This window comes from Quercus robur, chromosome 4 (genome assembly GCF_932294415.1).
Source record: "Quercus robur chromosome 4, dhQueRobu3.1, whole genome shotgun sequence".
Lineage (NCBI taxonomy): Eukaryota > Viridiplantae > Streptophyta > Magnoliopsida > Fagales > Fagaceae > Quercus > Quercus robur.
In genome coordinates, this window is record NC_065537.1 from 69240703 (window position 1) to 69266139 (window position 25437).

Sequence of the window (25437 nt, forward strand, 5' to 3'; positions counted from 1 at the left end):
TTTTTTATCACATTGGGGTTTTTTCATAACCAACATGGACTATTTATATTATTAATAAATAAAATAATAATAATTTAATTTTTTATGAACTTATTAATAACTCAATCAAATCTAAAATATATAGGTATATATATATATATATATATATCATTTACATATTCTTAAAAATCAAGCATCATACTGATTTTATTCTTAGATATATTATTATGTTTGAACTTAATCTACAGTTGTGTCTAAACTTCAGTATGAGGCTCTGACTCAAAAGTATTCATTTAAATCCTAAAAGTTTCACATTTATTTATTTTTAGCCGCCCACTCTGTAAATACTAAATACTGACACGACACCAGCAAAAGGAAAAGAAAATAAAAAAGTTACAAAAAAAGCAGTTGAAAGTTTTGGAATCAAAACTTTGGGCATCTTATTGAGGTTAGCTGCTGTGCAATTCTTGGCTCACTTTTTCTTTTGTGTGGTGCTACAAGATTACCCTCCTGGCTTACTATCTATTATTCTAAGCAAGACACAACAACAGCTATCTCTCATTGCTTTCACTACTTCACAAACCCATCTAATATTCCGGAAAGAGAGAAAGAAAGAAAGAAAGAAAAAATGGCGGAAGGAGCTTTGTTCGATCTTGCAGGGAACGTCCTTCAACTGCTGGGCTCTATCATTGTTGACGAGGTCAAACTGGCCTCTAGTGTTGAAACTGAGATTGAAAATCTAACCAACACAGTCTCCACAATCCGTGCTGTGCTTCTGGATGCAGAAAAGCAGAGTTCTCATAGCCATCAGATCAAAGACTGGCTCAGTAAGCTCAAAGATGTCCTCCATGATGCTGATGATTTGCTGGATGATTTCTCCACCGAAGTTATGCGCCGCAAAGTGATGACAAAGAAGGTACGCCTTTTCTCTTCAAGTTTAAACCCGCTTGCTTTTAGTCCTAAGATGGGTCATGAAATAAAGGCAATTAGGGAGAAACTAAATGCCATTGCAAAAGATAAGGAGGCTTTTCACTTTAGTCAAAGCTTGGTTGAGCCACGAGTCATGACTAGGGGGGACAGAGAAACTTATTCTTTTGTACTCGAAGATGAAGTTATTGGGAGAGAGGATGACAAGAAAGAGATTATGGAACGTCTTTTTGATGACAATGTTGTAGCGAATATTTCTATCATTCCAATTGTTGGTTTCGGAGGATTGGGCAAGACGACACTGGCTCAATTGGTATACAATGATAAAAATGTCCAAACAGAATTTGAGATGAAACTTTGGGTTTGTATCTCTGATGTCTTTGATGTACAGCGGATTGTTAAAGAAATTTTAGAACATTTGACAAAAAGGAAGCATGAAGGAAGCATTGAGATGTTGCAAACTCAGCTTCGAGAAGAGCTTAATGGAAAAAAATACTTGATTGTCTTGGATGATTCGTGGAACGAGGAGAGTAATAAATGGCTTCTCTTGAGAAATTTGTTAATGGGTGGTGCAAGGGGAAGTAGGATAATAGTGACCACACGCTCAGAAAGTGTAGCGAGGATAACTGGGGCAATTTCATGGCATGCTCTAAGAGGCCTACCTGAAGAAAAGGCTTGGAGTTTGTTTGTGAAAGTAGCATTTGAAAATGGTCAACTGCCCAATGAAGCCTTTGAAAGTTTGGGTAGGGAGATTATGCGGAAGTGTGGTGGGGTACCTCTAGCCATAAGGACGATAGCAAGCTTGCTATGCACCAAAGCTACAGAAAATGAGTGGCGATCCTTCAAAGATTATGAACTCTCAAAAATACAGAAAATGAGTGGCGATCCTTCAAAGATTATGAACTCTCAAAAATAACTCAAGAAGAAGAAAATGTTATTTTATCAACGCTTAAGTTGAGTTATAATCATCTACCATCGTACTTAAAGCAATGCTTTGCTTATTGTAGATTGTTTCCAAAAGATTACAAGGTTGATGTAGCAACATTGATTAATCTTTGGGCAGCACAAGGTTTTATTAAGTTATCAGATTCAAAGCAACGTGTTGAGGATGTCGGGCGAGACTACTTTATGGTATTACTTCAGAGATGTTTTTTTCAAGATGTAGAAAAAGATGAATACGACATTATATCATATTGCAAAATGCATGATCTCATGCATGATCTTGCAGCTCTTGTGGCTGGGATGGAGAGTACCATGCTAACTTCAAGTGGGGAGTATAATGGTAAAAAAGTTCGTCATGTATCATTTGATCTTGAAGATTCATCAAGGAAACATTCAATTTTCAACATTAAAGGAATGAAGATACGAACAATTCTTATAGCTAGTGTAGGGGGGAAATTGAGGAACTTAACTTGCAATGCACTTGTTTCAAATCTCAATTATTTACGGACATTAGATTTAAGTGAATTAAATCTACGTGTAGTGCCACCTTCAATTGGGGAATTAAAACATTTAAGATATCTTGATCTTTCTAAAAATGATGGTATTAAATTTCTACCAAATTCCATTACCAAGCTGCTAAATTTGTTGAAGCTAAATCTTAACAATTGTTACTCACTTAAATAATTACCCAGGGGCCTTAAGAAGTTGGTCAATCTTAGGCATTTATATACGTTAGTGGGTGCTACAAATTGACGCATATGCCCCTTGGACTAGGGCATCTTACTTCTCTTGAGATACTAACAAATTTTGTTGTGAGGCAAGAGGGTGTGAAGGCTAGCTCGTGTGGTTGGTATGAGAAAAAACAGGCTAAGTCTGGTGGTGGGCTAAGTGAATTGAAGGAGCTGAGCAATTTGGGAGGAAGTATAGTCATTCAAAATTTGGGACATGGAGAAGATGACATGGTGGAATGTAAAGCCACAAATATGAAGCAGAAACAACATCTTCAAAAGCTGGAAGTATGTTGGGATGATGAGTGGGATGATGGAGAAACTGAATGTTATGATGACATGTCACTGGAAGGGCTCCAGCCACATCCAAATCTCAAAGCGTTGAGATTGTGGAATTATATGGGTGTGAGAATTCCAAGTTGGGTCTCTTCTCTCACTAATCTTGTTCATTTTCAATTAGAAGAAAATAAGAGATTGCAGCACCTCCCACCGTTAAATCAACTCCCTTTTCTCAAGGTTGTCTCTCTTTGGAGAATGGACGCACTTGAATACATTTCAGATGAAGACAGTGTTAGTAACGTGTTGGCTGCTTCCTCTTCTTCTTCTTCTTCTTCAAAAACACCATTCTTCCCATCCTTATCTTTTCTATATATATCTTCATGCCCAAAACTGAAGGGATGGTGGAGGAATTCAGATGATGATGATGATAATGAGCCACACCATCTCTTACTTCCATCATTTCCTCCTTCTCTTTCTATATTACAGATTTGGGATTGCCCTAACCTGACTTCCATGCCCCTGATTCCCGATCTCAGTGTGCCAAATATTGATGGTTGTCCCCTGCTTACGGCTACACGAAGGAAACAGTGAAGATTGTCCCAAATAATCCAACAAGAAAAAACAATTTATTCAGGTATGCATCTATCTTTTATAATCCCAAATTCAAATTCAACTACTGCTTTTTATATTTTGAACAACTTCTAAAACCATTCAACTTCATTCTTTTCAATCTTTTTTCTTTTTCTTGTCTATAAACTGTTAATTGAACAAGAAAAATTAGGATAATGTAATCCATCCCTTTTAAAAAAAAATATTTCTTTTAATTCTAATAATTTATATCTTTGTACCTAAGAGAATGTTGATAATATGATGTGTGTATGGTTGCTTCTTAATTATTGCAGAGCCTGAGTTAGAATCAGAGTTATTCTTAATTAGTTGCTTCTTAACTATGGTTTGTTCACATAGTTATTTGAACAAGGAAAATTAGGATAACGTAATCCATCTCTTTTTTCTTTCTTTCTTTTAATTCTAATGATTCATATCTTTGTACCTAAGTGCATGGTTGCTTCTTAATTGTTGCAGAATCTGATTTAGAATCGGAGTTGGTTTGTTCACTTCCAGAGGGGGAATTTTTTCAGGTATTTCGTTGGTTCACTCTCCCCCCTTTTTTTGGTCATTTGAACTATTGATCTATAAAAAATAACTAGTGGTTTAATTACTGTTTTTGATGGGATAATCGCTGAATGAATTCTCTCTTTTCTCAGATTTTTTTATTTATTTATTTTTATTTATTTATTTTGGAGACATCGTTTTAGTCAAAAGCAGAACAAAGATTGAGGTCTACCGATGTAGACATTCACAAATCTAGAGATAATATTTATCTAAGTTGTGCATTTGAACAAAACCTTTGGTGCTTTCAATTTTCTGTCTTCTTAATCTGTTTTTATATGTTAGATTTCTAATTGCCCGAGCATCACACAATCATAACTTTTTTCATTTCCTAGTGATTTTTGGCTCTTCCTCTACCTCCAACAGCCCCTTACAGCCTTTCTTTAATCTCCAAGTATTTCAAAATGAAAAATCCTACACTTAAAAAAAAAAAAAAAAAAAAACTTCAATGCATAGTTGTCCTGCAACCTGCCAGAAATGAAAAAGTTCTAATTTTTCAATGCATAGTTGCATGTATGTTATTTTTTGGTTCTTGTGCTAAAACAAACGATTCATAACACTTCCATCATGTGTGTAAATAATACTGTGTATCCAAGTACTAGAGAAGGGTCAAATCTGTTTAGTTGTGTACAATCCATTGTTAGATTGGATTGATTTTTTTTATTATATATATTACTGCCAATAAAAATTACTAATTAAATTTTTTATTACTTGAATACTAAGACTTGAAGATCCCTCATTTTGCTTACTTTCCCCCCTTTTTTTGAATAATAGGTTGTTAATTACAGAGCTACACCCAAGTTTAAGAACTTTTGGATTTTCAAGTGCTTGTTATTTTGTCACTTTCTCTGCCTCCTGAAGCCATAGTCCTTGCTGCATTTGGTTGTGAAGTCCCTGTAAACTTGAGGCTGCAGAATATCTTTTTTTTTTTTTTTTTAATCAGTGGGGTCCAAACAAACATGAGTAGGAGAGAATCTTTTCTTCAATATTTTTTTGGTTGTATTTAGCATATAAATGAATCACATCACCAAAAAAAAAAAAGGAAGAGAAGAGAGAATTACTTGGGGAGATGACATTTTTGGCGGTGGAATTTCTGTTGGAGAAAACCGGCTTGTAAAGGTCTGCATTGGCATTGAGTTTTTGTTTCTTGAACAAATCCTCTGGCAACTCTGTCACAATCTTAGGCTCAAAATCACGTTCTTCCTCAACCTGCTGCTCTTCCACTGCCACAGGATCAAGGAATTGACTCCAATCGCTTCGTCTCTTGTTATTATGAACGCGATCGTCGTGGACAATATCCTCTTCTTCTTCTTCTTCTTGGAATTGTGGAAGTGGAAGTGGGGGTGGTTCGGTAATGGCGCGGGACATGTTGAAGGACTGGATGAAGCTGCGGAGGTCCTTGGCGACGAATCCCTGCGCGAACACTTTGCAAACAGACTGCATTTGGTTGCACACCACGCACCTCCACTTGCTGATTTTCTTCTTCTTCTTCTGTTGCTGCTGCTTCACCTGAGACAAAATCTCAACTTCCATCAAATCACAATCAAATGAGATAGAGTCTAGCTGGTTTATTTAGTCTAGTGTGTCTGGACATGCACAAATCTAATGGTAAATTATCTAACAGATTTCAGAATACCCCTGTTTTTTTTACTTCCTTATGTATTGTTCTATGGTGGGTTATTAATGCTCAAAGCAGCATCCAAACTTAGGAACTTTTCATTTTCTTTGAGGTTGGTGTTTTGTCTACTTGTCTACCTCCTAAAGCCCCCTTGGTTCTTTTAATTTTTGTAGTTCAGACTCTGTTTGAATATTGGGCAACATTGCGCATGTTCTTTTCATTAATCAATGCAAAGAAGAGGAGACCAACATGCAGGGCCCCCACACTAGTAGGGGGGATAGTGGACGTGGAACTTATAAGCCATTGAGAGGTAGAACGAGTGAGGATGGTTGAGACATGATTGGTAAGAGAAGCAGTTTGATTAAATATCCCAAAGATGGAGTAATTCACTGCAAAGCAATGCAGAGGTAAGGAGTAATTCTAGCCTTTGAACTATTCTTAACTTATCATTTTTGTGCCAATAACCAAAACATTATATAGGAATCAATATGAAAAATTTTCTTGTAGATCATTTAGAATGGTGAATTAAATACATTGCCACACATTTGATAAATTAATGGTTTAATTGGCCGGTTCTATATGTTTTTGGGGTTTTTAAATATTTTAGGGTTATTATCTAGTACTAATCTCACCAAGGGAGAGGTAGCTTGATACAGCCCTACTAGTAGGACTTGCCCTGAAGTATACTCTTTTATGATACTAAAGACATGCGTTTTATTACAAAAATGAGCGGAAGTTGTTTCTAATTTTTTTATATACTTTTTTTTTAAAGATGTTGCTGTTTGAATATTTAGAGATCCATACCGTGTGTGCAGTTACGCAGTTTAGACTAGTTCTGTATGTCAACCTTTTTTGTGATCTGAATGCTAAAATTAAGGACCACTAAATAATTAATCAATTCAAAGGAAGGGCACTAGTGCCATGAGATTAACATCTTTTTGCTGAAGAAATATACATATGATTCTGTAGTATACTAATTAAGCCGCACCCTTCACAAATTATCAAATGTAATTTTGTTCCTTTTTTTCCCCTCTCTTTATTTATCTCTTTAAAGGCCTTTTTAAAAAAATATTTGTAACGAAATTCTAACTACGTGATTTCATTTGTAGAATGAATTGCGATACTAAACTATAGGGCTCAAGTATTGATACTATTCATCATATGCATACTAAAATCCTTTACCAAGGCAGTGATATATATTCCATTTCATGACTAGATTGCACTCTCTTCTATTGTACTTTTATTCTGCATCTGATATCTCCATGTCCTTTTATTTTCTTCTTTTCTACAGAATTGTAGCTCATACTTAGTTGACAGGTGTTTGCATTTCGTTTCCTTATTATGCAATATATAGACCAAATGATGCCTGGCACTTCTTGACCTTGAGTTACAATTGTTCAAGGGGGTGAATCCTGAATAAAATGCTCAGGGAATTGGCATGGAGCTATTATCCATGTTAGCTATCCTTAATATTTTACTGGAAAACGGTCACTAATTTTCACCTTGTATGTAGTCCTTGAGAAGATTTCACAGAATAACTCCTTTTTTTTTTTTTTTCTCAATTTTTTTTTCTATAGCTTAGTGTGCATCAAAAGCACCAGTATGCTTTAGAGTTTAAAGTCGCAAAATTCTAGGGATAATTTAACTTTATGCTTCATTCAATTGGCAAGAAAGATCAAGAACAGAAACAATCATGTGGAAATTTAATTATTTAGCACAAATCATTTGGAAATTTTGTATTTCTAAAATGTGTGATGAATACTTTGCCCATTTTTCTTTCTCAAATAATGGATCAAAAGATTGCTGTTGCCCCAAATATTCTAACCAGGTCCAGAAGGATCTCACCCCATTAGCTGCATAGGTTCTTAAATCCTTCGACCTCTACCTCATATATTTATTGAACCACATCTTGATCAGTTGTGCTCTCTTTAAGTTGTTCTCTTTCAAGAGCACTATTTTATTGAATTTCTAAATTATTTGTTTTTGTATATAAACAGAGGGGGGTGGCATTGAAACCAAAAGGATTTTCAAAGATGGTTCTACAAAAATCAAGCATCAACTTTCAATAGATTGAGTAATAGGCGTCTCACTTTCTTAATTTAGTTTCATATTTATGATAATTTTTGTAATAAACAGTTTTGTCTTCTCAAAACTTTTCTTGCAAAATTATTTTTGTAACAATAATATTTTTTTAACAGGTGAATTCTTAATTTTTTTATAGTTTTTAACAGGTGAATTCTTAATTTTGTTGTTTTCTCTTTTTGTGCTGTCTGGAGCTCATTGTTGTGTACAAGTAGGTGACTAATCCCATTTAATCTTACATTTAAAAGAATGAGTGTGGAACACAATCTGCAAAAGTCTTAAAAGTTATATATTTGTTTTTCGGTTGTCAATTTCAAGTGTAGGGCAAATTCATGCTTGCTTTGTTGATGGCTTTTGAGACTTCCACAACAAAGGACCTCTTTGGTAAGTGCTGTTATCTCTACATTAGCATCATTTTGCTCATCCTTGAAGTTGTCTTTCAATTCTTCTTAAGGTTGATTAGGATGGTACAATATTCCAAGCCATGGGCAATTGCGTATATGAGAGTCACAAACACTTACATTAACGTGAAACTTTTATACACATGCAATGGATTCCCTTTTGTGCAGGTGCTAGGGTGGATGGAGGTCACTGTGTCGTATTTGAAGAAGGTGTGAAGTGTGAAGATGATCCATATATGTGTATTCTAGAGAAAAGGGAAAGGGAGCATTTTTCATAAGGGACTAGAATTAGGGTGAGAAAGATTATGTCCCTCGATGACTTCCATTTAGATGAAATTCCTTGTTTTCTTACCTAAATTTTCCTATTAATTTTTGTTCTTATTGGACAATCTTGGGATCTACCTCATAGGTGATAAAGCCGCTTGGTGAAGTTGTTTGTCATGGAAGATATGGCAACTAGAGCTTTGTCGACCCATATGCTCTTTACAAGCAAGTTTTCAGAAGGTATGTGAACACACATTTGGGTTAAAATAAAAGCTGGTATGGTACTTTCATATTCCTCACAACAATTGAAATTAAATTCAACTGTAAGAAACAGAACTCTGGAAGAGCTGAACTTCCCTCCCCTGCCCCCTGCTGGTGGGGGTTTTGTTTTTCATAATTCTTATGTTCTAGGGTCATATGAATTTTTCCCTGTATTTAGTCAGGATGTTATGCCCTTCCTAGATTTTAGATTCTTACCACTTGAAGTATGAGTGAATGCCTTCAAAATTTCTGAAGGGTAGGTTGTCCATTGTCTCATAAATGGTTTTAATTGCTTGACTGAAGGTCAACTTTGTGTACAGTTTTCGCATTTTTTTTTTTTACATTTTTTTTTTTGGCCCTAGACCTTGATATTCACAAATTTTACACATTTTAAATCTTGATATAATCCATGATAATTATTCTGGTAAAGTTCTTCTTGCTACCGCTAGCTAGGCTTGCAGTATTTTTAAATCACAGGTACTTTGTCTTTAGTGCAAAATTTTCTCTTTTTTAATATTTATTTTCAGATTCAAGTAGTTATGTTTCACACTTCCTTGAAGAAGGCAGGAAAAAAAAATTCATAAGTGCAATGCTGAAATGTGTATTTCTGCTTAACTACAATATCTATTGAGAAGAGGGAAAACACCATAATGCAATTTCGTCCTTTTACTTTCCTCTCTATCTACTCTACTACTCCCTTTGTTATATGATTGTGTTTAATAGTTCACTTCTTTTCCCTTCTCACTCCTGACCTTACTCATGAACTTTCCATTATTTTGTCTTAAGCAAGAGTTTTATCCTCTGCATATATGTTTACTGGAGTTGTTCACTTATTAGAATGGTTCTGTTTAACTGCTATTATTCTGGTCAGCATAGCCATAGATTATCTCATGCTTTTCTTATTGATTTATTTCTTTTCTTCCTTGTTGATGACTGCTGCATTATGTTTTGTTGTTAAGATGGTAATAGCTTCTGTCCTTGTTTTGCAGCATATTTGCCTTAATTTCTTAAGGTGAGCCATTGTTTTGGGTTAAATATAGAGGCAAATAGAGGTAAGCTGTAAGATTTTTTAGAAAAATGATAAAAGTATATGGAAATTGGTCAATACATAACTTGATATTTTAGCTATTGTTTCCTCTACAGATGAAAGTTACTCTAAGAATGCAACCTGTCTCATAACCCCTAATTTGTGAAACTTCAGCCTACATGTTTGTTTGTGGTAAATTTCTACATTCCTTTTTTTTTAATTTTTAAGTATCTGAGATACTTATTAGATTTTTAAAAGTATCTTGTCTCACATTCTGGGGTGAAAAGTTGCTTTCACACATAACCATATGTGTAGTAGATATGTGAAGACTAACATATTTCTCTATCTCCTTTCTTATTGTTCCTTAGGATGTCAGCCATTATACAGCCGTGTAGTTCCCCATTGAAGGGTTGTCAAACGGTGACTATACAGCACTAAGCAAACAAAGTCTTGAATCTAGCTATCACAATGAATATGTTTAAGATCACATAATGATGTGGAATGGTCATATTAGTCCCTTTGGAGAAGTATTAGTCACCTTCAACTGTTTTGTTAGAGAAATGAGGACAATTGAGTAGATCTAGTTAGTCCAACCGGAATGCTGAAATTGCAATTCTCAACTTGTTGATTAATATTGCCAAGTAGACGGTCAAGTATATGTATTTCACTTCAAAATTTTTAATTTGGGTGGCCAATTTTGTGTGAGGTTTTGGTGGATCAACTTATTGGGTTCCTCTTGCAATTATAACTTGGGAGCTCTTTGTACTTGTATGTATACCAATTAATGTTTGGAGGTTTTATTTATTTATTTTTCTTATGGGGATGAAAACTTTGGTAAGAAATTCTACATATCTAGAAACTTATTTGAATCTATGATGATCTGTCTTCAAAAAAAAAAAAAAAAAATCTATGATGATCTTTCAATGATAACGATGATAATAGATTTGAACTGTTGAGCTAATTAAAACTCATGGATTACCCTTAAATCATAACCTTTTCCTTCTTTTATTTATTTATTTTTTTTTTTTTTGAGGATCACTCATAACTTAAATTTTATATAATATTTGAAAAAGAACCTTATATTTCCTTAGAAAAATTCCTACCATGTTAAAGTTGCAAATAAAATGTGATAGAAAGCGAGAATAACACTTGTTTACTTAAACAACTGAGAAATTCACAGCAAATTAGTATAGTTGGTCTCAGCAAATCACCACTCTTTCCAAGCCCACTCAAAGTGGGTTGGGCCTGTTTTTCAGTCACCCAGGTCCCAGGCTATTCTCAATCTTAAGTTCATCAAACAAAGGCTCTTTTCGTTAGTCACCGTGATCATAACGGTAGGCTTCAACCATACACATTCTCTCTTTAACTGTGGAAATTTTGGCGGTAAATGAGAGAGCCAAAAAGTAAAAGAAAACCTAAGCTTCAAAGCTTCATGACGTATCAAATCTCGATTGGGTAATTTGTGCATGTATGTGTATTGGCCATGATGATGATACGCATCCCCATGTAAAGCTGAGATTACATTGATTGTAAGGAAAAGCTCATTTGAACATCACATTGAAGTAGAAAAGCACTGATGAGCAGTTTTGATAATTTGAAAAGCAGGAAATCACGTAATAGTGAGAAAAAAACTCACATTGAAGATTGAAGCAGATGAGTAATTTGAAGGTGCTACTTAAATCGAGCATCGACCATATTCTGATAAAAAAGAAAAAATCGGACATGATGTTAATTTTATTCGTGGACATGTTATTATATCTAAAAAAGAAAGTATTTGAAACCAAATCTAAATCCATGTAGATTTATAGATTCCAATTTTGCCATGGACACAATTTTTTCTACAACTTGTTGAAGTAGAAGGTTGTGATTGGTGGATAATTATTTTTACATGGACTCGTTACTAGTATTACTTTTGTTTTCACCACTCACATTGTGTCACTTCATTGAGTTGTGGAAAAAGTTGTGTTACTAAACTTATTAGTTAGATTTAATTCGATTCATATTAAATTTAAAAAAAAAAATAAAAAGATTCATATTATATTAAACACTAAAATCCAACCTATCAAAAAAAAAAAAAAACACTAAAATCCAAAATAATTAGATGAAAATGTCAAAATGATACTAGATCTATACTATTACAAAGAAAGTAGGTTTTAGTGGTCTCAATTCTCAAACCCTTTGTTGTATGAAAGAAATTGTTATTAAATAGTCGAAAACAAAATGATATCAAGTACAAAAAAAATGATAAAATTTAATACAGAGAATATGATGTTAATGGGCATGTATTTGGCATTATAGGAAGAAGTCCCTAATATCTATGTCCAATATTATCTTATTCAGTCAAATTCGTCACTTAATAATTAAAATTAAAGTATATAATTTTTTTAAATATATAAATTGATAGCTACAACAATAAAGGGAGGGGGAATTCTAACTTTGATTCCTCTTACAAAGACGAGCATAGTATCATTGACAACTGTTAGTTGTCTTGTATATGATATTTTGAAAAGATCTTTTTCTTTTCAATATTTAATTTTATAATTAATAATCATATCATTTTTAAGTTTTTATTTTGGGTAAAAAAAAAAAAAAAATACCATTTTAAAGTTGCATACAAAAGAGGGATGGAAAGGATATATATTTGAGTGTAGTCATAAGACTCTTTTTTACTCACTGGTAGTGGTGGCATGTGCAAATCATGTGCTACTTTCTTTGATTGCAAAAATAAAAAAATAAATAAAAAAAAAAGAAGAAGAAGAAAGATCTTCCATTTAAATCATCATGACTTATTACAACACTTACGAATAAAAATAAATGTCAAAGGTAGCTAATCCCATTCATATAAAATTATGATTATAATCCAGAGGGTTGGCCAAGTTGGTTGGGCTCTTGGTCTCAAAGTGCTTGTACTGGGCTCAACTAGGTGTGCTCCCTAGTTCGAGTCCTGCTACCTGCACTTTGAAAAGAATTCCTAGGCTAGTGCTTTACTCCTTTGTGGGCCCACCCGACACGAACAGTGATTAGTCTCTAATTGAAAGACTTGAGGAAATACTGTGGGAAACCAAAAAAAAAAAAAAAAAATATGATTATAATTGAAAACTTAAACAATCTACAAAATCAACAAATGAATAATAAAAACTCCTCCAATCACTGTTTATCTATGTAACTAAGATTGATTCTTAGAACATGTATATGACTTAAAGATACAATCTATTGTTCAAAAACTCCCAAGAGTGAATACAAAAGTCGTAATTTTCCTGCCGGGGTAGCCAAGTTTTGCCAAGACATTAACACAAAGGTTGAATTTCTATAATGAATGATGTCAATCACTTCAAATGAGGCTCTTCATCAAATATCTACAACCATCTACAATGAAGTTTATTTATTTATTGATACTTGCTTAAATTATTACATTTTATGCCTACTTTGTATTTTTGGCATAGTTTTTAACAAAATCCCTTTTCACGAAAGCCCTATTAATGACAATACACACTCACACAAAAGCAAAAAAAAAAATTTCTTAAGTCTCAATAATGTGGCAACTGATGACTTGGTTCTAGTCCGCCATTTTCTTTCTTATCCTACCCAAGGAAGATGACTTATGGCCTATGTAAAACCGATATAAAAAAATTAGAGTGAAGTACCAACAGATGGAGTGTTTATGAATAGGAGCGCAGCTTTTGTTAAGGGCAATGGTAAGCTCTGTGGGGGCATACTTAAGTTTCAATTTCCTAAATGCAAAAATGAAAAATTTAAGAAGAGGAAGTTTCCCATTTAAGTTTCCAATTGCTCCATTGTAACATTAAAGGCGACAGGCAAAAGAACCACACAAGGTATTGGACCATAATTACCTATAAAAGGCATTAATTAAAGGCATCAGGCAGCAGGAACACCCCTCTTCTAATTTGAAGTGTTTTCTATTTATTTCTGTTTTTCTTTTAATTAATTTTCTATAGGTATTTTTTAATTTATATCATAACTAATAGACTATTTTATTTTATGTCACATTTAAAAAGGAAAATAAAATATTTTCTATTTTATCACTATTTTTAGAGAGATTCCAAACCGATAAGATGAAAACAAAGGTTGAAAAAAGAATAAACATGCACAAGTTTTAATTGAAAGAAGGGGGGGCCGCCGCCCCGGGGGGGGGGGGGGGGGGACATTATTATCTAAAACACCTAAATTAATAAAAACCAGTAACAATATTTAACTTCAATCTTGAAAGATCTCTCTTATTCTACATCTTTCTGGGGTAAGCATGTGTGAGACAACTTGCTCCATAGAATTGCTGGAAAATATAAACAGTTTGTTATTGAGAAAACATAATAAGTAATAAATAATGAAGGAAACTCATGAATTTTTTTTTATGTAATTAACCATCAGAGTTTATTCTATGTACGAAACATATATATATATATATATATATATGTGTGTGTGTGTGTGTGTGTGTGTGTGTGTGTAGCATTTGACTTATAAGTCATCAGCATGAAGAATATTATTTATCTTTTTTAAAAAAGTGATTGAAATCAAATCTAAATCATATAAATGTGTAGATTCCAACTTTGCGATGGATACAACTTTTTCCTCAACTCTTTCTACAGTTTATTGAAGTTGTAGATTGCAAGTACCAATTTTATTTCCATTATTTACAATCCACCACTTCAACAAATTGTGAAAAAGTTTTGTAATTGAATTTATTAGTTAGGCACTAATATTCAAAATATTTTGTTGAAAAGATAAAATTTAAAATAGAGAATGTAGTGTTAGTGGGTGTATATGCATTTGGCATCATTGGAAGAAGTTTTAATAGCTATGTCCATTATTATCTTATGTAAAAATAAAATAGAATTTAACTCAAATTCTTCATGTATGATTTAAATTTTAAAGTATATAATTTACCTTTTTATTATTATTATTATTATAATTTTATAGTCATAACAATAGGTGAGGGAAAATTTGAACCTTGATTTCTCTTAGAACGCGTAACTCAATAATAATACTCTAGTCAAGATAAATTTGAAAATATCATTAATTTTTTAATTATCTATTTTATAATTAATAATCATATCAAGTTGAAGTTACTTTAAAAAAAAATTCCTCAAATAGCAGTTGCGTTCACAGCAAGAACAAAATGACACCAAAGTTACCAAACCCATTGGGCCCCACTGCTTTACACACAATAGTGGAGTGGGCCTGCTCTATTTCAGCACACTCACCAGGCCTTCTTCAACTTCAAGCCCAAACCCTAAAAAATACAAGAGGTCTTCCGTTGGTCACCATTTCTCTCCGTAACGGAGATAATTTTGGCGGTAAAATTCATGACGTGTCAGATCCCCATTGGGTAATTCAGTCTGTGTGATTTTGCCGCCCAAACATCCCCAATAGAAGAGAGAGAAAATAAGAAAGGAAAAAAAAAAAAAAGATAACTGAACTGTACCTCTGGTTGTTTTTAGAAAAATTTTCAAATTTGATTTACTAGGTTTAATTTTTCGGGGTTCTTTTTTGTGTTCTCATCCTGAATTTGGTGCATCATTCTTTTATCTCTTTGTTGTTTTTATAATTCATTTTTATGTTTGAAGAAAAAAGAATAAGCAGAATTTTGATGAGAACAATTTTAGAAAACCAAACACCTTCTACATCACATTGAAAGGAAAATTTATTTGATTTTACTGAACTATTATTTTTCTTGCATTGGACCTATATATGTGACAATTTTTTCAACTGAATTGCACTTTTCCTCGTAATTTGAGATGGACCAAACTTTCAGAACAAAATTGAAAACAGATCAATGTACTTTGTAATTTAGCTTAAATATTTTTGTATTTCTAATTTACTAAATCCATAAATAAAATACAACTGGCTAACCTATTTTCAGGACAGACACATGTCCATCAAGGTATTTCGCATTAATAAAAAAACAAATAACCTAATACAAAATTGTAACTTGATATTTCTCCATTAAATTATCTAAAACACCTAAATTAATATATATATATATATAAACCAGTAACAATATTTAACTTGAATCTTGAAAGACGTTCCTTATTCCACATCTTTTTGGTGGGTGTGTGTGTGCGCATGCGGAGGACAACTTGTTCCATGAAATTGCTGGGCGGCTATAAAAAATAAAAATGGAAAGAAAGGAGAGAATTGGCAAGATTCTTTTTCCTTTTATTTATTTATTTTTTTTTAAGGCTCTTTCATTTCATTTCTTTAATGAACTTAAGAAGAATATAGCATTTGTAATTTTTAACAAACATTGTTTAGTGGGCAAAGCAGCGCATTGTTAGCTGGCTCTGTGGGCTGTGGGCATGGCAACTAGTCCCAATTATCTTGTCTAAACAAAATGTGATGTTGATTGAGCAACTAGTCCCGATTCCCACCTTCCCTGCATTGCATATGAATGTGAATATCATTTATTTTAATTTTGAATGCATGTGAGTATCGACAGAGTTGACTTCGTAACAAAATATTATGTCAATAGAGTGGAAACAGTGTATGTTCACACAATGTTTGTTCATTGTATATGATTTTAGTTTTCATCAACCAAGTAATACATTGTGCACAGGATTTGCTTTAACCTACACAACAGGTTTGCTTTTACCCTTTTGAATACCCTCCTACCAAAAGTTATCCTTCTTTCTCATTATCAAACTTAAAATTTCAGCATTATTTCTTTCCATTCATTACTTAGCCACAAGAAATAAACCATAGAACATAGAATAGATTCTTTTTTTGCTGAATGTAGAATAAATTCGGTTCACATTTAAATTGAACTTGAAATAAAATCATATCTATTTATGGTGCGTTTGGATGACATGATTTGGACATTTGAATTTGGATTTGAGTGATTAAAATCTAAATAACTTGTTTGGGAAGTTTAAAAAAGGTCAAGAATTTGGATTTGACAAATCCACTAAGGATTTTAAACCTCTAAAATGCTTGGATTTAAAATAATTCCTAAAATCAATAGATTTGAAATCCCTTGATTTCAAATCTAGTAATTTAAAACCCAAATCCAAATTCAAATCCAACTTCCCAAATGCAACCTTAATTTGAACCATTTTTATTTGATATCCAGCTTTTCTAGACTCTAATTGGAAGCAGTTTTGATTAAGTACGTTTAAAATTATATTGAAACTTGTTTTAATACTATATAATTATATATACACATATTAAAGCGTACCTAATCAATATATAAAGTCAATGTTGTATTCAGCAAAAAAAGAAAAGAAAAGAAGAAATCAATGTTGTATTTAGCTGACCTGGTGGTGCTGTATTTGTATGGGGGTTATCCTATACTCCTATTTGGGTTGAGTCATTGAAAAAAAAAATACTTTGAACAATACAATAAAATTATATAATAATAACAAACTAATAATTTGAAGAACCATAACGTCTTAAATAGTGGCATAAATTAGTAATTGCAGAAGCAAGAAAAAAGAAAAATGCACACCCACATGTGTAAACGGAAATTCTAAATTTATATTCCATCCTTGGTGCTAGTAGTCACCATTAACAGTTACAAGGAAAGTGGTCTACAATATAAATATTGATGTGGCGGTTCCAAGCTGGACATAACAACAACTACCTTTTATCATTTTCACTCCTCAACAAACCCACATTTGTGAAAGAAAAAGAAAAAAATGGCAGAAGAAGCTTTGTTCGACCTTGCAGGAAAAGTCTTATTTCTATAACGTGCTTTTCTATATAGCACGCTTTTTAAATATAAGAAAATTACTAACATAATAATGTTTTAGCCTTTTAGGTGAAACTCTCTATATCAGTTATCAAAGCTTAATAACTTTAAAATTACAGTTTTGATTAAAATCCTATTACTAGTTTTTTTTTTTTTTTTTTTTATTAAATAAAAATAAAAGTAGTTTGCTTTTTTATTTATCTATTTTATAGCGTTTTGATATAGATGGAGATAGAGCTCTAGATCTCTAGTTTCAAACATTTTTCTTATTTACTTAAAACTATTTTAATTATGTAATTTTTTTTTGTTTAATAATAAAGTTGGGTTTTATATGCTATGTTTGTGATGTGTTATACACAACATGCTTTTATAATGCAACATATATAAATACATTAAAATTATGTATCCAAAAAAAAAAAAAAAAAATTAAATTGCTAACACCTTTGTTCTAAATGAGAGTCTATTACAAGTTTGAAAGTGAGACTCGATAATATATGTGCTTTTTTTCCAACTTATTTTTAAAATTATCTAATCATATACATAATTATCTAACACCTTTGTTTTATTTTTTTCTTTCTTTTAGTCATTTAGCTTTTGTTTGTTTTTAAAATTATCTAATCATATACATAATTATCTAACACCTTTGTTTTATTTATTTTTATTTATTTTAATCTTTTTTTTTTTTTTTTTTAACATAATCCTTCCGTCCACTTTCGCTATGTGGATTGCTGTTAAGATTGTGTTTGAGATTTGCTTTAAATTTTTTTTTTTTTTTTCCTTTTGTCTTAGCCTTTTTTATACAAATATTCTAATTTTTAGCTTAACCAAAAATAAAAAAATAAAAAATAAAAAGCTCGAAGGATAAATTTATTGATGGCTTTGTTCTGGGGGCATATATATATATATATATATATCATTTATTTATTTAAGCCCAAGGTCCTTGGGTTCACCTTTATCCAAATTAGAGCATTCACAGCAATGGAGCAAAAAATATAGCTATTTAGTACCTTCAAAAATCACTTTATCTATTTTACCTCTTTATACCCGACGGCAATGGAGCTATATTTTTAGTTATTTGATTAAAATAATACAAATAACTAATTAAAATAATAATAAAAACATCCCAGCCAAAAAAAAAAAAAAAAACACCAGCACTGCACAAACATCCTCCACCACCACCAGTCCACAGCAGGAAAGAAAAAACCACCAACCCAATTCCTTAATCTTTTTCCTCAACCTAGACCAAACAAAATCACCAATCACAAACAAAATCAAAAATCACCGATCACAAACAAAATCAAAAATCAACACAATACACATCGGCGATGGGGCTTGGGGAGATTGGCGATGGGGCTTGGGGTGGGTCGGCAATGGGCTTAGGATGGGTCAGCAGCGTTGTTTTGAGCAAATGCAACAAATACAAACCGAGATAAAAACGAGATGTTGTTCTGAGCAAATGCAACGAAGACAAATCGAAGAGAAAGAAAAACCTAGAACCTAGATGGGTCGGTGGCGTGGAGGGAGAGAGGAAAAAAATGAGAAGGAAAAAGGAAGAAATAAGGGAGATCGGCGATGGGGCTTGGGGTGGGTAGGCGAGCTGGGTTGACGGAACAGATCGGCGATAAGAGAGCTGGCTAATGAGCTGAGGGATGAGGGAGCTGGCCGGCGAGCTAGATAAAAAAAAAAAAAAAAAATTAAGGAGGAAGAAAGGAGAAAGAAGAGAAGCCACAGAGAGAGAGAGAGAGAAGTTTATTTTTTTATTTTTTTAGCTTCAAGCTGTAGTATGCTATAAAGCTAAAATTTTTAGCTAACTTCCATTATTGTAGAGTCATTTTTGTATTTTTGGTGAAGCTAAAATAGCAATATAGCTATTTAGTTTCACTACTACTAGTGCTCTTAGTTGCTACTTACCACTTACTTAATTCTCTGGCCTTCCCATGCCTTTGGTACATTTTAATTTTTGTTTTCTTTGATGAATCCTAATAATAATTTTTTTTTTAAAAAAAAAACTAGTTTTTTGCTTCTTCTTCTTCTTTTTTTTTTTTTTTTTTTAAACACATTTATTATAAAAATTACCAAAAATCATATCTTTCAATAAACACAATGTAAATAAGTCATCGAAAATAAGCAAAAGTCAAACACACAAGTATCCAAAACTTATTAGAAAATTATTTTTTTTTCAAATTTAAGTAGTTTGGCCTAATGATCTTAGCCCACGAATGAAACCTCTTGACAATTACATCTTTACTATGAGTTATATATTACAATTAACCCAATGTGGGTATTTATAGTAGCCTTAACCATATATTAAATCAATGTTAACAGGCTTAAGGTACAAGTATTATTCTTTACTTGCGACCCAAGGATTGACTAGAATTGGGTGTGGTATTTATAACATCAAATTAAGCTTCTACATTCTCAAGCAAAAGACAAGATTCATAATGAGTAAGAATTTTACCTCAAACACTAAAGCTGATTCATCCAACTCTCTATATTAATATTTTTTTTTAAAACAAAGTGGAAAGAACATGATATTTTTTTTAATGAATTTAAGAAAGAACATGATATGACATGCGTAATTTTAAAAGTTTGTTGACAAAGGCAGCTAGTTGACACGGCAGCGCATTGTTAGCTTGATTTGTGGGCATGTCAACTAGCCCCGATTATCTTATCTAAAGAAAATGTAACGTTGATTGAGCAACTACCCACCTTAAGGAATCCCTTTCTGGTGACAACTTACTCCGAGCTTCGTGTAAGGAATCCCTTAAAGTTAGCACTTTGAAACTTGAATAATTGAATCTAAGAGAATAATTGACTTGAATAATTGAAACTTTTTTTTTTTTTTTTTAAGATAAAAGACCGAGCACTTTTATTCGAATAATTGGAAAATCAGCAAGTACAAAACTAGAAATGTCTGGTGGAATATCCAGACTAATAAAGTTGAAGAAAACCTCGCTTTCTAGGCTAAAGCATGGACAACAACATTATTACTCTATCTCCTAGCATGAGAAAAAGCATAAATTCGTAAAGAACTTGTAATAGATACAGCGTCTTCAACAACATGACCAATACAAGAAAGAAAAGAGCCAGCCCCATTAAGGGCTTTGATCGCAAGGACATGCCACGAGAACATGCCTTACACGTACACCTCTTACAATTCAAAAGATAGAGACCCATATCAAGTCGGCCTATTAAATTTTTGGCTAAATCATAAATTATAAATTATAGTATTTTGGTTTTTAATTAGCCAATCCTTTATTTTATTTATTTTATTCATTTAGCTTTTGTTTGTTTCAATTTAGTCCTTCCGTCCACTTTTGTTAGGTGGATTGCTGTTAAGACTTGAGAGTGTGTTTTGTGATTTGCTTTAAAATTCTTTTTTTGGTATTTTCCTTTTGTTTTATGTTTTTTTATTATTTTAAAATAAACTAGCTCTAAGGATAAATTTCTCGATGGCGCTTTTCTGGGGGGCATATATCAATTTATTTGTCTAAGCCTAAGGTCCTGGGGGTTCACCTTTATCCAGACTAGCTGCCGCTTACTTCTCTGGCCTTCCTATGCCTTTGGTACATTTTAATTTTTGTTCTCTTTAACGATTCTAATGAAAAACTAGCTTTTGCCTTTTTTTTTTTTTTTTAATAACACATATATCATAATAAAAATCGTTGCCACGTCATAAAAAAAAACACATCACTATTTTGATAGACGCATAAGCAATAAAATTTAACAGAAGTTGATGGAAGGACCAATAAAGGCTATTTTTTAAACTTCAGGGACTAATAGCACTCATTTGAAACTTTAGGGACTAATAATGTATCTTCACCTATTTATAACATCAAATTGGGTCTGTTTAGATACTGTTTATTGTTGAAAACTGAAAATATTGTAACAAAATAATTTTTAAATGTGTAAATAGTACCGTGAGATTCATTTTTAATGAAAATTTTACTGAATTTCGTACTTATAAGTCTCGTAAACAGTGCACGGAATCCACTGTTTAAAACGCAAACACACAGAAAAACGTTTTCAGGCGATCCAAACTAACACTGAAGCTTCTACATTCTCAAGCAAAGGACAAGATTCATAATGAGCAAGAATTTTACCTCAAACACTAAAGTTGATTCATCAAACTCTATATATTAAATTAATTTTTTTATTATTTTTTAAAAGCAAAGTGGAGAACATGATATATATATATATATATAATGAATTTAAGAAAGAACATGATATGACATGCGTAATTTTAAAAGTTTGTTGACAAAGACAGCCAGTTGACACGGCAGCGCATTGTTAGCTTGATTTGTGGGCATGTCAACTTGCCCCGATTATCTTGTCCAAAGAAAATGCAACGTTGATTGAGCAACTACCCATCTTTCCTCCATATGTATTTGAATATCTTTATTTATTTATTTTTTAAGAATGTATTAATTGTGAGTATCAGCTAAGTGGACATGGGTTCAGCATTATTTCTTTCCATTCATTACTTAGGGTCCGTTTGGATAGAATTTATTTTGTTAAAATTGAAAATGGAAAACTGAAAACACTGTAGCAAAATAATTTTTAAATGTGTAAATAATATCGTGGGACCCATTTTTAATGAAAAAGTTGTTGAAAAGTGAAGTTTGTGAGTCCATAAACAGTATATCCATGCACTGTTTATGGGAGAAAAGTCAACATAAGCGGTTAAAAAAAAAAAAAAAAAAAAGAAAACGTAGGAGAAGAAAATGCAGCCGTGAATTAAGTTGGATCCAAACAGATACTTAGTCACAAAAAATAAACCATAGAACATTGAGAAGATTCAGTTCTCATTTAAATTGAACTTGAAATAACCATATCCATTTAATTTGAACTCTTTTATTTTGATATCCAGTAGTTTTTCTAGACTCTAATTGGAAACTGTTTTGATTGATATTCAGTATGTTTAAAATTATATTGAAGGTTGTTTTGATGTACACATATATAATGCACACATACTCAACAAATAAAGTCATTGTTTAATACTTTTAATTAACAAAATAATACTAACAAATTAACTATAATATTATAAAAAGACAAAGTTTGACTACAACTCCCACTAAAAAAATTAATATTGCTATAAATTTTGAAAATCAAATCATTGGGTTGCACATATTTTTTGCTCTCAATATGATGTCAAATTTTGTGTCCATCAAATATAATTTACTGTTTGATTTATAAGCTTTTTTGAATCCCCTCCTACCACAAGTTATCCTTCTTAATTTCTCATTATATCAAACCTAAAATTTCAGCATTATTTCTTTCCATTCATTACTTTGCCACAAAAAATAACCATAAAACACATAATAGATTCATTTCACATTTAAATTGAACTTGAAATAAAATCATATCAATTTGAACTATTTTTGTTTGAGATCCAGTTTTTCTAGACTCTCTAATCGGAAACAGTTTTGATTAATATCGTATGTTTAAAGCAACATTGAAACTTGTTTAATACTTTGAACAATTAATAAAACCGACAAATCCATTTCCAATTCACTCATGTCATATCAAACGTAGGCGATGAATGACGATGGTGGTATTCTACACCAATATAAACTAATTACCTTATAGAAAATTATAACATATTATTTTTTTAATTAAATTGTTTATAACCCCCAAATTATTAAAGACTAGTAACATAACTTTAATAATTTAGTGATAAAATATTTTACTTTAAAGACTTTTATTTATTTTTTATTTTTTATTTTTATTTTTTATTTTTATTTTTATTTTTTGTTGTTGTTGTTTGTGAGTCAGTGAAGGAGGACAACTTTTCTCCGAGTATCGTGGGAGAATATTTCTAAAATTATTGGGCGGCTATAAAAAATGGAGGGAATGGACAAACTTGATGCTTTTTTTTTATTGTTTATTTCAGCTTTTTAATTACCAATTAAGAAGAAAATGTCATGCGTAATTTTAAAACAAACATTGTTTAGAAGACAGGGCAGCACATTGTTAGCAACTAGTCCCGATTATCTTGTCTAAAGAAAATATAAAGTTTTTTTTTTTTTTTTTTTTTGTGGAGAAAGCAGAAAATGTAAAGTTGATTGGGCAGCAAGTCCCCATTTCCACAATCCCTGCATATGCATATGAATATTTTTTATTTTATTTCATTTTTGAAAGAATGTATTCATCAACAGAGTTGACTCTTGCTCCAACAAAATATTATGTCAACAGAGTGGAAACCGGAAACCATGCATGTTCACGCAATGTCTGATTACAATAGAATGAATAAACCAGGAATCATGGTATTTACCAAGAGCTTGTAGCTAAATTAGTACATTCCAATTAACAAAGTACTTGTGGATTTATGGATTAGGGGGAAAGTTGGTTGCTACAATTTATATGACTTTAGTTTTCTTCAACCAAGGATTATATTAGCCTACCCCATTTTCAAGACATGCACATCAAGGTATTTCACATTTAAAAAAAAAAACAAATCAACTTAATAGAAAATCGTAACTTGATATTTCATCATTAAATTATTTAAAACCCCTAAATTAATAAAAACTAGTAACAAAACATTGATAGTTTATTTTTAACAATATTTTACTTGATAGACATGTTTCTACAACTTTCTGGTGACAACTTGAATAATTGAATCTAAGAGAATAATTGAAACTTTTTTTTTTTTTTTTTTAAGAGAAAAGACTGAGCATTATTATTCGAATAATTGGAAAATCAGCAAGTACAAAACTGGAAATGTCTGGTGGAATATCCAGACTGATAAAGTTGGAGATTTTCTCGCTTTCTAGACTAAAGCATGAACAACAACATTACCCTACCTCATAGCATGAGAGAAAGCATGTTCGTAAAGAACTCGTAATAGACAAAGCGTCTTTAACAAGATGACCTATGCAAGAAAGAAAAGAGCCAGCCCCATTAAGGGCTTTGCTCACAAGGACATGCCACGAGAACATGCCTTACACGTACACCTCCTACAATTCAAAAGATAGAGACCCATATCAAGTCGGCCTATTTAATTTTGGGCTAAATCATAAATTATAAATTATAGTATTTTGGTTTTTAATTAGCCAATCCTTTATTTTATTTATTTTATCTATTTAGCTTTTGTTTGTTTCAATTTAGTCCTTCCGTCCACTTTTGTTAGGTGGATTGCTGTTAAAGCATTTGCAACAGTGGAGCTAAAAAGCTATAATGCTATTTTAGCTCCACCAATATAGCAAAAAGGGCTTGCAGCAGTGGAGCCAAATGTATAAAATTTAGCTTATTTGCTACAGTGCACATCTATCTATAAATGTGCACTGTAGCACTCATCTAAAAAAAAATTTAATCCCACTACCGAATAAAACAATAAAACTAATCTTATTTTTTTCATTCTTTTATTTCATTTCTTCACCGTGCACTCAGATCACTCATCTCCCTCAATCATCAAATAGACAAACACTCATTTCCCTCACTCATCTCCCTCACTCATCTCTCTCACTCCATCAAGCACTCATCACCGTCACCGTCCTAGCCCCAGCCCACGTCGTCCGTCGCCGTCCCAGCCCAGCCCAGCCCACGCCGTCGCAAGCTATCTCCCTTACTCATCTCTTTCACTCCATCAAGCACTCATCACCGTCGTCGTCCCAGCCCATCCCAGCCCACGCCGTCGCAAGCTCTCATCTCCCTCACTCATATCTCTCACTCCATCAAGCACTCATCACCGTCGCCGTCCCAGCCCCAGCCCACACTGTCCGTTGCCCTCCCAGCGCAGCCCACGCCGTCCCAACCTAGCCCTGCCCACGTCGTCCGTTCGTAAGCTCTCATCTCTCTCACTCATCAAGCTCTCATCTCACTCATCAAGCTCTCCACGCTGTCGCCGTCCCAGCCCAGCCCACGCCGTCGCCGTCGTCGTCCCAACCGATCCACTTCAGGTCAGTGCTCTCTCTTTTCTTTTGTAGTGAATTTTTTCATGGCTTAATTTTTCTGGGTTTAGTGTGATTTTGTGGTGTTATTTTGTGGTGAAAAATGATGTTGTTGCTATGTTGATTTGGGCAAATGGTGTTATTTTTTTTGCTGTTTTTGCTGGGTAT

The 25437-nt window shown here is 32.6% G+C and overlaps 2 protein-coding genes across 16 annotated transcripts in view; both read left to right on the forward strand.

Annotated features, from left to right (window-relative positions):
• The window catches only part of LOC126724202 (putative disease resistance protein RGA4), a 213346-nt gene that overhangs the window by 99949 nt on the left and 87960 nt on the right, over positions 1–25437 (forward strand). For 3 of the 15 annotated variants that reach the window (XR_007654799.1, XR_007654798.1, XR_007654800.1), the window contains exon 3: positions 3049–3092. The gene's annotated coding sequence lies outside the window, so the exon portion shown is untranslated. The other 12 variants (XR_007654793.1, XM_050428634.1, XR_007654797.1 and 9 more) reach the window with 11 other exon arrangements.
• Positions 483–3028, forward strand: LOC126724206 (disease resistance protein RGA2-like). Its single transcript, XM_050428638.1, has one exon. The coding sequence runs from the start codon at positions 608–610 to the stop codon at positions 1820–1822; it is 1215 nt and encodes a 404-aa protein (XP_050284595.1). The 5' UTR covers positions 483–607; the 3' UTR covers positions 1823–3028.

Excerpts from the sequence above, each read along its gene's own strand:
- LOC126724206 (XM_050428638.1), top strand. The coding sequence starts at position 608 with ATGGCGGAAGGAGCTTTGTTCGATCTTGCAGGGAACGTCCTTCAACTG.